At 40.6% G+C, this 13,734-nt stretch overlaps 1 protein-coding gene across 1 annotated transcript in view; it reads right to left on the bottom strand.

The window, feature by feature from the left end:
• Positions 1–13,734, bottom strand: part of LOC110949757 (voltage-dependent calcium channel subunit alpha-2/delta-1) — a 60,595-nt gene that overhangs the window by 21,709 nt on the left and 25,152 nt on the right. Inside the window, exons 4-10 of the mRNA XM_051952068.1 lie at positions 13,655–13,714; positions 12,900–12,935; positions 11,844–11,973; positions 4,918–5,049; positions 3,975–4,044; positions 3,143–3,193; positions 2,827–2,926 (exon numbers count right to left, since the gene is read on the bottom strand). Coding sequence (XP_051808028.1) covers positions 2,827–2,926; positions 3,143–3,193; positions 3,975–4,044; positions 4,918–5,049; positions 11,844–11,973; positions 12,900–12,935; positions 13,655–13,714 — 579 coding nt within the window. The remainder of the gene's footprint in view (positions 1–2,826; positions 2,927–3,142; positions 3,194–3,974; positions 4,045–4,917; positions 5,050–11,843; positions 11,974–12,899; positions 12,936–13,654; positions 13,715–13,734) is intronic.

The following is a 13,734-nucleotide window of genomic DNA, read 5'->3' on the forward strand; positions in this document are numbered from 1 at the left end:
GTGTCCGTGTGTGTTTTCAGGCAGCACAGCCGCCTTGAAGTTCCTTTCAGAATGACAATAACAGACATACACATCTCTATTGAACTGAGAGGCAGTATCATATTGGCTGTGGTTTGACAAAAAAGACTGAATCAAGGTGAGCGCCCACGAACGCATGTAGGGCACGCACACGCATGCACAGACACACACACACACACACACACACACAAAGGAAGTTCCCATAATTGCCCGCAAAGAGCAGACAGGGATCTTTTATCGCATAATCTATTAAAAGGAGAAGTGAGGAAGGTGAGGAGGGAATGTGTGAGGGTGAGGAGCAGAAAGGGAGAGGAAGAGGACTGTAAAAGAGAAGGGGGAGGGTGTGCATACAAGACTGCATCTCATATAGAAAATAATGAGCCCACACAGCATATGTGACACATCAATCATATAGTATTTAGAAATATGTTTTTCTAGATGAGTCCATTATATACAAAAAACAAAGGATGTGTATATTGTGCAATTACAATTAAAAACACAATCTTGTGTTGTGAGATAGTAGTATTGGTCTTGCCCAGAAATGTGAATGCGGCATGCTGCAAATTCCACTGTTCTCTCTTGTGATCCTATTACAACGGTTCTTAAATTTGTGTGTGATGGTCCTGGCCTTGGGAATGGATTAGTGATGACACAAGAGAGAAGGCTAATCTTCAAGCTCTAATCCCACCGGACTCTCTGCTATTCTGGTTTAGTACTCTCTGGCATGCCCGTTGCACTGACACCGGCTAACAGCACTGACACTGGCTAACATGGCTGAGCAGGCTGGATAAAAATGACAGAGGCTCAGTGAGGTGATAGGTTCGGGGGGGGGAGGAAGCGAGAACACAAGTGTGAAAAAAAAAACGAGAAGATGAGGACAGACAAGGAAAGAAAAAGGCAGAAAGGCAGCCATCAGCAAGTCCTCTGACCTGCCCAGCTGTTAAGGAAGAGTGTGAGCATCTTCCGTGACCAAATGCCAACTTAGTCCCTGGGCTACTGTTAATGAGGAGCGATTTATGGGTGATATCAGAGACTAATGATTTAGTGACAGGTAACAACACCCTCAGGGGCAGACATAGGGCACTGTGTGTGTGTGTGTGTGTGTGTGTGTGTGTGTGTGTGTATGAATGAGTGAGTCCATGACAGAAAGAAGCAGATGCAGAGGGAGACTAACAGAGAGAAAGAATAAGTTTTGTTGGAGTCGGAACAAACTGGCCACTGATTTACCATTTGCTAACTGATATTGAGCAGCAGAAGGATGACAATTCTAATTCCAGTATAAAATGCCTTATTGTTGTATCCTTCCTGTTACATCACTCTGATCTGAAAATGTGCAACAATATGTCAACATAGAGCAACAATTTCACAATCATACAGGCTGTTAAAAAGAATATAAAAAGAAAATTACCATCCAAATTGTTCAGGTTATGAAGCTTTTTGGATGATCTTGAACCGACTGCACTTCTCTTTGTTACCTGCTCATATAGTTGTGTAAAGAGGATGATTTTTAACCATATTTTGAATGCACTGACTTATCTCCACATACAGTATTTTTTTTAAATATGTAGGTATATTGTTTACTTGGTTGTAAGCTGACTGTAGCAGTAACACAGTGTTCCCAGTTCTCCGCAATTACACAGCCAAACTGTAATAAATTTAAATAATCTTTTTTATCACCCTAATACATCCACGGGTGTTCCCAATGTCCTGCTGCCCTGCAGTTTTGAAGGAAAATTTCAAAAGTTCACAGTCAAAGTTGAATTGGATTTCACTCTTTGAAGTTCTCCCTCTCGTTCCATCTCACTTTCTCAGACACACACACGCACTGAGCTCCACAACAGACTCTGATAATTGCACATCTTTGCAGAATCACAAGTCCACCATGAAGCAGAATACATTGTGTCCAAGACAAAGGGTCCCCAGGGAGAGGAAACAGAGTCTGAATGGCTGTCTTTGGGCGAGGAGAGAACGAAGCCAGCTCCAACCACTATAAAGACCCATCTCAATAAACACCTCCACAGGCACCCCTCTACGCATCACACAGTCTCCTGATTGGCTCTCTCTGAGTGTAATCACCAACGTTGAAGGCCTAGAATAGATGGTCGTAGAATGAAATGGTGTAGAGGGAGAAGGACAGAGGTGATTGGTGAGTGAGAAAAGTGGCAACGAAGGGAAAGAAAGTGGGAACAGTGGAGGGAGGAAAGTTGTGGAATTGCGTATAGAGGAGTGGAAACGCATAGTGTACTGGGAGATCATTCATTGACACAAAGAGATGAATGGATGCTATATGGTGAAATGCTTAGAGGAATTGCATGAGTCAATGATGAAAAGGAACGAGTGATGGAGGGATCAAGAGGGTGATGAATGACTGTTTCCGGGGTTCACTTCAGTCAGAGGTGCACTTTTAATTCGGCCAGGAGCAGTGGGAATGGACGTGTGACCGCAATTGTGGGTCTAAAGGTGGGGTGGGGGCATGAAGTACAGAGTTTTAATCCTGTACACCAAATAGAGCAGTGGGTATTTCATTAAAGGTCTGTTTCAGGGTGGCCAGACCTGAGAGAAATCCATATTTCATTACTTGTCATCCATCTCTCTGCCCCTCTTGTACGTGTATGTGTGTGTGTCAGCATCTGTTGTGTATTGTAGACAAGTGAAAATGTATGTGAAAGTATCTGAATGGGTGTGCAAATGCAAAAGCCCATTCACACACTATTAATCCATCTTTCACTCTCTGTCCCTTTTCTCGGGCTGCATCCCCATTGCCACGCATCAAAAAATTCGGCAAGAAGAAGGTTTAATAATACTCACATAAACTACATTGACATAGTCGTCGTCGGACAGAGTCTCCAGCATCTCACTGACTGAGGTCCTGATCAGTTTGAGAGTCAAGCCAGACACACTGCCACTCCTAAAAGACCAAAAATAATTTAAATAAAGTAACCTGACAGCTTTTCATTGCTCAGTTCCTGTCCTGTGAGATTTTACTCGGTGTAATTAGAACTGCTTCTGCTTTGGGAAATACATTGCATTATGTGGGGAATCTAGAAAGGCATGCATTCTAATCAGGGGAAATCATGACTGATGTGAGGAGGTTATGGATCAGTGAGATTATGAAGCAACTCACGCATCGACGAGGATTAGCATATCTTTGGGTGAGGCAGCTCCTTGAATGTACCTAGATGGACGTTAATAAATTGAAACACATTTCTGGCAAGGAAACCCATACACTTTGAATGACATTGAATGTTGAAGGGCAGTGATTTACATAATAATTAACTTTGAGATAACACAATATTACTTTACACCTTGAGACATAATATAATAATATATGGCTGGACAATGTGGATGGATTTATCATCACATTCGTATTAACAATACTTGATAGTTGTAAATGTAAGCAAAATGGGGGAAAAAAAGGTACTCAATGCATTGAACTATGTTCAACACAGATAATTCCAATAATTATAATTTGTGAAACAAAATGACATCATCTCGAATTATTCAGGTTTGCTTGGAGCAATTAATTTAACAATATACAATATAAATATACTAGAAAATGTGAAGTGTGTGCAAAGCGGCAATTAAAGCAAAGGGTGGCTATTTTGAAGAATCTAAAATATAACTCATGTTTTGACTAGTTTCACACTTTTTTTGTTTACTACATAATTCTAGGTGTGTTTCACATTCCGTTTTCATGCCTTCAGTGAGAATATACAATGTAAATAGTCATGAAAATAAAGAAAACCTTTAAATGAGTCCAAACTTTTGACATACACACAACAAAAAATAAATGTTTTTGTCATATACACCTGCATCTAAGCAACCAAAGATGCAGCTACCAAGCAGCCACAGTTGCGTCTAAAACCAGGAAATGCTACTTTTTAAAGTTTTCATTCTGGCCAACACTGAACACTGAATGATGCTTTTAATATCCGTGTTGGTGCCACTTTTCTTACCATGGCCTCCTGCGGACATCATAGAGATCAATTTTACTGGGGGTCTTCCGAGCATCCATCCAGGGAGAGGCTATAAGAGAAGATTAGATATGTGTTGTAAATGTGCTATATTTCTTTTTTATATCATAGTCCAAGGGAATAAACACAAATTCCTATTTTGGTTTAATTTCTGACGCATCTGACTGTCACACTGATCTGCCAAAATCCTGCAATATGCAGTGTCATATTCCACTCAGCACTGTGGACTCACTGTCAGTCATTACGTAGACAAGAAAAGCCACATTTTGTCTCATAATGACAGTTGGCTTGGTTGGATGGAATCCTAAATTTATCACACCATCTACATTATTACATTTTTTTATGCTCAGTAACATTATTTGAGGAAGTAAACAGGAGGGATAAAATATTAATCTGAGATGCAAAGCACTGGATTCACTTGTTTTGACACTAATCACTTGCTCTCTACCTGTATACTATTACTGGGGGGCACCATGAAAAGAAGCCAGCACAAGAGTGTGTGTGACCACCTGTCATGCATGCTAAGAGGTTAGAAAAAGAAACAGAGAATAAATCCAAGGCCAATGCAAATTTATGAATATTAGACTGTTTTATTAAACCTTTTCCATAAAGCTATATAGAGTCAATGATGACAGGGAAGCTCATGAATACAAATAGCTTGGCAGGGAAAACACTCACACAGTAGAGAGTAGCACTTGACTGCTGCAGTTAAGTGCAGAAAGAAAGCATCTCTGTCACCACACATAGAATCAATACAAGATTAAGCTTATTTATGAAGTCACATGCTGTATTATGGGTCAACCAACTAATAATTGGTCAATAAGCTGTCAGACATACACAACTTTAGTGTGAAATGAGAAGATACAAACAACTTATGGAAGCAAAGACATTTTTTTTCTTAGATTTAATTTTTTTTTTTTTTCACCTGGATAGTAGCGGGCCAGGCCGGTAGCACTACCAAACACCTGCCAGAGGAGGGTGGGGTCATCCTCCCTGTTCTTTCTGAACACATCCTCCAATGCCTCCGTCCAGCTCAGCTCATTCAGCACAATGGTGGCTGGAAATCAGACATACAGAGAGAAAGAATTGTGTTCTTCAGTTGGGTACATTATCCATCATGTCATATCTGTATATAGCCATATGTGTATTCATTATGCCATTTCAGTGCATGTGAAAGGTGTACATAGTCTTTATTATATCTTTATTTTTAGTCCTATTGTACTTCTGTATTTCTTGTCTTGCTCCTTCATTTGTATCTCGCTGCTGTAAGTTTCCCCAGTGAGAGATCAATAAAGTCCATCTCATCTCATCTCTTGCCCTAAATACAGGCATGTCTAAGGCAACAGTATACAGGACATCATTGTAATCCGATTATAATTTGACACAACTCTATCAAAGTGTGCATGTCTCGGTGTGCATTCTACAGTAATGTTTAAAAGAGATGTAAGAATACCAAGACATGTGAACATCCCAGATTTACACAATCATTAAGATCTGCATGCAGGCCCTCTTCATGTCAGCCCACTGTCCCAGCAGGATACCAGAGCAAATATCAGGCTGAAACACCCAGATACTTAGTGTAGCTAGATACACTGAGACAAGGTGTTCAGGCAAGTGATGGCTTTGCACTGGCAAAATTAAACTGTTTAATTTCACCAGGAAAACCCAATAACCTGTGTGTGGCCGTGTGCATGTGCTGCATGTGTGCACGTATGTGATTGATAGTGTGTGCTGTGAGAGGCAACAGGCATTATGGATGTAATGACACAGCACCCAGACAGCTCAGAGCCACATAACACTCACTATGATGGATGGAGACACAACACATGCTGCTCCAACTCTATCTTTCCTCTGTCTATCTCCCTACTGCTCCTCTTTTTTTTTTTAACCATCTTCTATTTTGCCTGTTTTCTTTCTTTATACGAACATTTTAGTGTATACATGTGCTTATATATGACTCTGGGTAGACGTGTAAGCGTGCATGTGTGCAGGACACATTGGTGTCATCAGTGTGACGTGGCTCATTGATGTGCAAAGCAAACACTGTTCATTTGCATGCATGCCTCTGGAGGGGGGAGTTAATGAAGCCTTGGCTGCCAGGAGTGCATGTTTTTTATTATAGGAAGAGAGAGAGACAGAGAGAGTGAGTGCAAGCAGCGGTTGTGCACACAGTAATGTATTTCTCTCATTAAGTGTAGAATTTTAAAAGAAAAAGGAGAGAAAATAACACCGCAGTCCTTGTTGGGTAATGAGAAAATTGCAAACTGTATGTCTGATTTTTGACTGAAGACTGATGAAGACAGATGGGTGACTGGATCGCTGTGTATCTGAACAACAAGCCCACACATTTAACTATTTGAGCTAGTTTGATGCACTGAGAAGACAGGCACGTAGTTTCGATCGGAGGACCAAAATACAGCTCAACTAAACTTGCAATATGTTGCTTTTTAATGTCTCAATTGGTCTTGAATACTCCTGAGTTAGTAATAATATTTAATAAGCTAAACTCCACCGCTGCTTCATAAGGGATCCGGTATCCTCTAGTTGTCCATATTGCCACTGACACTAATGAATTCCCTGGCTGCACTCAATATGGCTTTGATGCCACACTGAATCTACCCCAAGTGATGACTTCATCTCAGTGGGATATCACGGGCACAATATAATTTACAAAGAAAAACAACATGGATTAACACAGATTTCTTTAACATGAAAGAGTGCCTTATTATTCACTGCTTCAAACGAGGGCAAGGATTCATTTCCTTATGCACTCAAACAGCAACCATAGACTATTTGTTTGTCAAACAGGAGCTAATGAAGAAGGAAACTACTAGATCAGTTACACTGATAGAGATAGAATGAATTCAACAAAAGGAAATCTCAATTACAAAACATCAAAGTTCAAAGCGCAAATAATTTAATTATAATTAATTGTTTGACATTTTGAGAAATACACTGATACACATTGTTACTGATAGTTAAATAACAACACCCCTGCCACTCTTGTGTAAATGCTCAAACTACATGGTTAAAGCAGCAGCAGATTAACTTAACATACCATTAAACCCCCCAAAAAAGGAAAACAGCCAGCCTGTATCTGTCCAAATGTAGTCTTGCATAGCCAGACCATTCTGCAGCACATTATGTTCTTGCTATGCCTCATTATCAGTCTGCTATAGAGAAAAAAAAAGACACTCTAGCTTGTTTTTATTACTTTGAACCAATCGTGATAGAACTGTTTTGGTGGAACATTTGCACAGAGGGGAGCCAGTGCTGTCATTAAAATTGCTAATTCACCAAAAAATAACTAGCAGGGCTGCTTTACTGTAGGATCAAAACCTCAGAAACACCTTTCCCAAAGGGGAGGACAAAGCCATATAAAACATGCTTATACCCATAGTCTATATCTGGTAAGTCAGACTAGTCCAAATGTAGCAAAATTTGGCAGACAGCACCTCTTAAACTCAAAATTTAGGTAATATTTTGTTTGTTTGCAGTAGTAAACGAGACTAGTAGAGCCAAGGGAAGTGAATGTTGCTGGCAAGTCAGTAGTGGAAGAAAAAACACAGAAGGAGCTTGTGTGTATTGACAAACCTGGTAGTAGAATTATGCGTAGATCTCACAAGCACTGCCGCCTTTCCGAGGCTGGCAGAGTGGAAATCAACACATTTACACTGACAGTGAAAGCAGCGAGGTTTTAGTTAATCGCTGTTAGCTGTGGCCCCTTCAACAGATGAAGGCAGTCTGTGTGAATGTGGAAGTGTTTCAGTAGAAAAGCCCTTGTGTGAAAAACAAACAAACAAACAAACAAACCAAAAAATGCCCTGAAAAATTTAGTGGCTGTTGATTGACTTCCTCAGTTTCATACAAACCCCATTTATGTATGAGATTGTTCCATATGGAGGTGTAATAATGAAGGATGGTATCTGTATAAGTTTTTCAAAATCATATTGGCCTCCCTCTGAGTGCTACTGTCTTTTTTGTCAGCTGTTTGTTCAGTTGTTGATCTGTCAGATTCATCCTTGTCTATCTGCACTGGCAATTACATTCTCAGTAAGCCCCTCTGGCCTGTGCCGTACCTCAAGGGTGCTAGGTCTTATTTTGTTTTCACTATAAATGCTGCCACTGGGCTTTAGTTGTATTTATTTATTTATTTTAAATCACTTTTATGCTGTCAATTTTCAGGTTTCCCAAGTACAAAGAAAATAAAACGAGATATGGGTACTTAATTAGTCTTGCCATCTGCCACTGTCACTCACCAGTATTTCATCACATCTTGGTTCTATAGCACCATATTGGAAACCTTATGTGAAGAATCTTGGTGCTTTTGATTCCTATTCTAAATTGGACTTGCAGATCAAATCGTTGCTTCAAGCTAACTTTTTCATACTAATTATCCAAAATCAAAACTTTCTTTATCTAAAAAAATCATTCATGCGTGTATCACTTTAAGGCTGAAACTTGAAGTCTTCAAAAAGTTCTCAAGAAAGAGTCTTCAAGAAGTCTTCAGAGTCTGATGCGAGTAATGCTTATTCAATACAGAAGCTGTAAGAACAAACATGAGCAAAATCTCAAGATTTTAACTGAATGCACAAAGCATTGCATCGTCTTTTATATCTTCTCCTAAACACTCCTCTTCCGTTCTGGAAGGCCACAACCCATCGTCTTAAGACCCAATCAGGATGTATATGATGGAATCGTATCAAAAGTTAGACCACCTCCTCTTTTAATTTCTTCTCGGTTGGCATTATTTCTGCTTAGCTCAGCATAGCCTAGTTTTCAACTCATGAGTGCAGACAAAGAGAGGGCATGCACTTCCTGTCTTATGCCTTACATGGGCTTCCGTTGGGTTGCCGCTTTCCACAGGATTATTTAGTGTGTTCATAACTTCAGTTGACATGTTAGGTCATTGTTTGCTCTTAAATTTGATTTGCACATCCTATTTGTCTGATTTTGTCATTTGTTCAGTCTTAAAATGCCACAACATAAGTAGAGGCACATTCCACCTATCCCGCCATCTTTACATTGACTTGAATCAGTTGGGGATTAAAGTTTCTCAGTTGTCTATAAGAGCTTGAATGGACTAACCCAAGCTTGTCTGTTGGACCTACTGCCACGTTTGCTTTATAAGATCAGGATTTCTGATCAGTTCCTAGATATAGTCTGTCCCTTAATGCCCACTAGGCTTTCTCAGTGGCAGTTTCCAAACAGGTCATCAACTTGACTATTAGTTTTCAAATCCCAGTTCAAATCTATTTTTATTCTGATTTTTCTACTTTCTGCAGTTTCAATATCCATATGGGAGTATAGCACCATACTAACAGCAAACCTTGCAATGTGCTTTTACTTTTGCTGTAATGGTTTTATTGTTCTGTGTTTTTAATTGATTCAGTTTGAATTTGTTTTCAATGATTAGTTTTTTTTGTTTGTATTTAAATGTGCGATATAAATACTAACTTGACTTCCTCTCATCTGAATGTCTGTATCCTGTCCGATACTCATCTCACACATGCTGATTTCATAAACTTGCTACTCACTTTTACCAGACAATCCAATTTTCTCAAGAACGTTTATGGGGTGGGGATCAAATTGAAACGTCAATAACATAAAAATCTTCTGCCTGTGTTTCTTCTCCTGTTCTCCAAAATACATACTCCTGGCACAGTATGTGAACCTATACATGCTCAAAGACACATTTTCTTGCCAGTACTTCTATTTGCCTTCTGGATAATTTTCATCAGCGCTGCACCCAGTCTCAATCCTTACTAGCTGAAATCATAAAACCTTCTCTCAGCCCCAAAATAAACTGGCCCCTCATTTCCATAACAAAGATTATACCCCGCAACGCCCTACCAGGTTTGGGATCCTGACTTATACACACACACATACCTATAGTTTCTTTCATCTTGCTTAGATGAGGCTTCAGCCCTGGATAGGTCCCAGAAGCTCACCGTATCTATGCATACTCATTACTGGGTACCAATAAACTGCATCCTTGAGAGAAAGGCAGCGTGAGGAGTTGTGGCACCCGGCCCAGTTTACGGGCGGTATCTCACAAAGTCACAGTGAGTTCAAAAAGCATACTAATAAACCAGACCTGCACTTTTACAGATAACAACACCTGACAGCCATCCATTCCCATCCTCACCCCTCATCTCTGCCCATGTGTCTGGGGTCAGCGGAAAGGTGACGTGCGTAACCTTGGGGCCAGACGGTTCCTCAGCATGCTGAAGTCCATGCTGTGGAAGTCACTCCATCCTGCTGTCCCTCCAAGTTGCCTCTGACGCAACACATCCCCACTGCACACTAATTACTGCATATCTAAACACAAACACACAGATATCCTGCCTCACAGAAACGCAGATAAAAGTACACAAGCCGGCAACATTGCAGCCCGGCGGTGGGGAAAAACTCCGGTAATTGGGCTCATGAATCGAGAACCTACGTTGTGGTGATATATCCTTGAGCAAAACAGTGCACACTTTATTGCTCTCACAGTAAGTCACACTATAATAAGAGCATCACCCCGGAGTTTAAAATGTAAAAATAGACAAAAAGAAAAGCCACTCGGATATAATACATAATTCAGACCACAGTTAAGATATTCAACAGACCATCCTTAAATCATTGACATTCAACTTGAGCTCTGCTAATGCCAGGGAGACTCTAGAGAATCAAATTATTCTGAACCACTCAAGGTAAATGTCACCACATGATGATGAAATGATCAGAAATGCACTTTTGTAACAAACAGGACAAGAAAGATCTGTAACAGCACAGGCACTGACATCTAGTTTCCAATTCATGGTTTGTCCCTCCTTAGACCAACCGCTGTAGTCTAGAAATATCCAACAAGCCTCGCTGTTTCTGTGGTGCTCTGACAAAGTGACCCGACCACAACAACCTGACCCTCATCAGACCTGCTCAGATCTTTATACCTGCTCACTTCTCCAGCATCCAACACCGACCACGGGAATCAAATATTCACTTGACCTCTAATATATCCCTGACATTTACATGTGCTCTCCTTACGAGATAATCAATGAGATTTGCTTCAGCTGTGAGCGGTCATGATGCTTTGCTCATCAATGGTTTCATTTACACGTTAAAATGTTTCACGTAGATCATGAAGTACAGCTGAAGTAAAATCCAACCAAGAAACAAAATGAGGCAACTGAATACATGATAGTGCAGTTAAATGAACCTTACTTGGTTGTAAAAATGCTAATGCTGCCAGTACATTGATTTACTGCAGCAGCTGAAATTATTGTTTCATGATCACGATCGGAGAACAAAAGGGAAATCTAGCACAACCACCTTGTCTGATTTATAATATAAAACATAAGCAAAAAGTGAAAGACAAGGATAGGTATTTAAATACGTTGTGTATTTAATATACAGTGAGGAAAAATACAAGTAAAAGCAGAAATATGGCTCAGGAAATGTAACGTGTGCTAGAACTCATTACAGTCAAAGTGTGTTTATGTATGCTTGGATTATTTACGCTATAATAAATGGTTAAGCCAAAGCCTCGGAACCGCTAATGTGCTCCTCATTGTCGAAACCTTTTCATACCAAATAAATAAATAAACGCACACATCAATGCACGCGGCAATCCATTTCAGTTAGAGGGCCCTCTGTTCGCTTACATCCCAAGGACACACATCCTGGAGTGCAGGACAAGATCCTGTTATGCTGCATCATTTTTTTTTTACATTTTTTTCCCCCCAAACCATCATTTAGCTAGGGGCAAGTTTGCTGGAGGCACAATCTGTACACAACATTTTATAATGAGTTGGTGTGTCAGTTGTATCCATGGTTACAAACTTGCATGTGTGTGTGGTTACTCACAGCCATCATAGATATCAGTAGGAATGTGGACAGCCGTGTGGTTGTGGTCGGTCAAACGTCTAAATGATGAGTCCTCTTTAAAGTCCGGACGGATCCTGTATTTTCTTCCCTCCGTCTCATTTGCATCCAGCTGAGGAGAAGAATGCAAATAGTTCAGAGCACAGATTTAAAATATCACACAAAGCATCTTGAATATTATTTGCTGAAGCATCACAGCATATACAAAACCATCTGCCACTTCCAACTGCCTGAAGTAATAGTGTCGTTGCTGTACTTTTTCGCACCCTCCCAGCTTGTTTAAAAAAAACATAGCATTATCGACTGCTTGCTTGATGATGTCTTGCTTTTTTTTTCTTCCTTTTTATCCCCTTTACTTTGGAGGAGGAGCAGGAGACAGCCAGATTGTCTATGCCCCTTGTGGAGATTTATAACTCCTGCCGTGCATTCGCCAATTTACATCAATGAGAGCAGTACAGACGGAGAGATATATGAAGAAAAGCATGATGAGATATGGATGAAAGAATGGAGGGTGGTGAGGGAGAGAGGTAGCACGGTGGAGAGGGAGAGAGAGAAAGCGAGACAAAAAGCAAGAGGGAGGCGGGAGAGAGGGTGCGAACAGTGGCTTCCTAATAAAGCAACAGCGTAGCCAGCTCATACATCTCATCTGTCAATTAGAGGAGAAGCATGGCAGAGACCTCTTCACCTGAGAGAGGGTGGGAGGAGGGATGACAGAAAGGAAGCTACATGGGAAGAAAAGCCCGAAGAAGAGGCAAAGGAGTGGGGGGTGGGGGGTGGCGAGACTGCAGTAAAAAGCTGAGGCAATGATAGAAAGTGAGGCTGAAAAAAGACACGAGTTTGGTGAATAGGAGAAGGAAAATGTGGGAGAGGAGGGAACATGAGGTGGTGAAAGGGAGAGGACAAGAAAGCGAGAGAGAAAGAAAGAGCTTCTGTGTAACAAAACCACATTACAGGCGCATGTCTGACTGTGACCCGGGTGTTTGCAGGGGCTTAAATAGACGGAGAACAAATAGGCAGACAGAAAAAAAGCACACTCACATTGTCCTTTGCGTTGTAGTAGGCAATTTCATCATCCTGTAAACAAGTCACAGCACAAATATCACTTTTTGGATGCTTTAGGGTGTCGCACATAGAAATGTCACATTTATACCATCGTAATAATCCTTAATGCATTTCTAAACACTTCTTTATTTTGTTGTTAGTTAATTTTCCTGATTTATGCTAATGAAGACACTGGTCTGTGTTTTCAGTTAAATAAATTCTGTATGAGCTAAGCTGAGTGTGCAGAGTGTTCCTTTTTTTTTCATATGCGCCTCTGTGCCCACAGCCATTTGCAATGCTCCGGGGAGGCATTTTTTCCTGCCACTGAGGGAGCAATATGGTAATTCCCAGCTCAGACGCATATATAACAGTCTCGGAGACAAGTATTTTTCCTGACCATCGCTTCACTCTCATTGTAATCGTCTGCAGCTGTGGTTCATAGAAAGCAAAATATCTGCCATCTGAAATGGGGGGCATGATGTGTCATAACGCTGTATAATGTGCAGTAAACCTATTTACCGATGAAGCTGTAATCACTGCTAATAGCAGCAGCAAACAGATTAAACCTATTCAGGCAATGAAATGAATGTATGGCCAGAAAATCCAGACTAGATGCATGACCATTTGTACATCTGCCTGGGTTTTCTGGCTGCATACTGTATATATTACATGTACATAATAGTCACACATATTCATTCATCCTCTGAGTGTGTGTGTGTTGGCGTCTCTGTATTCTTTTCTCCTTTGGTTACCTCAAACTCGTTTTGCCATGCATGCGACATCTGGAATTGCTCAGCAGCTGTGGCCAGTTTCTGGGGAGTGAAATGTGACA

The sequence above is a fragment of the Acanthochromis polyacanthus genome, chromosome 8 (assembly GCF_021347895.1).
Source record: "Acanthochromis polyacanthus isolate Apoly-LR-REF ecotype Palm Island chromosome 8, KAUST_Apoly_ChrSc, whole genome shotgun sequence".
Classification (NCBI taxonomy): Eukaryota; Metazoa; Chordata; class Actinopteri; family Pomacentridae; genus Acanthochromis; species Acanthochromis polyacanthus.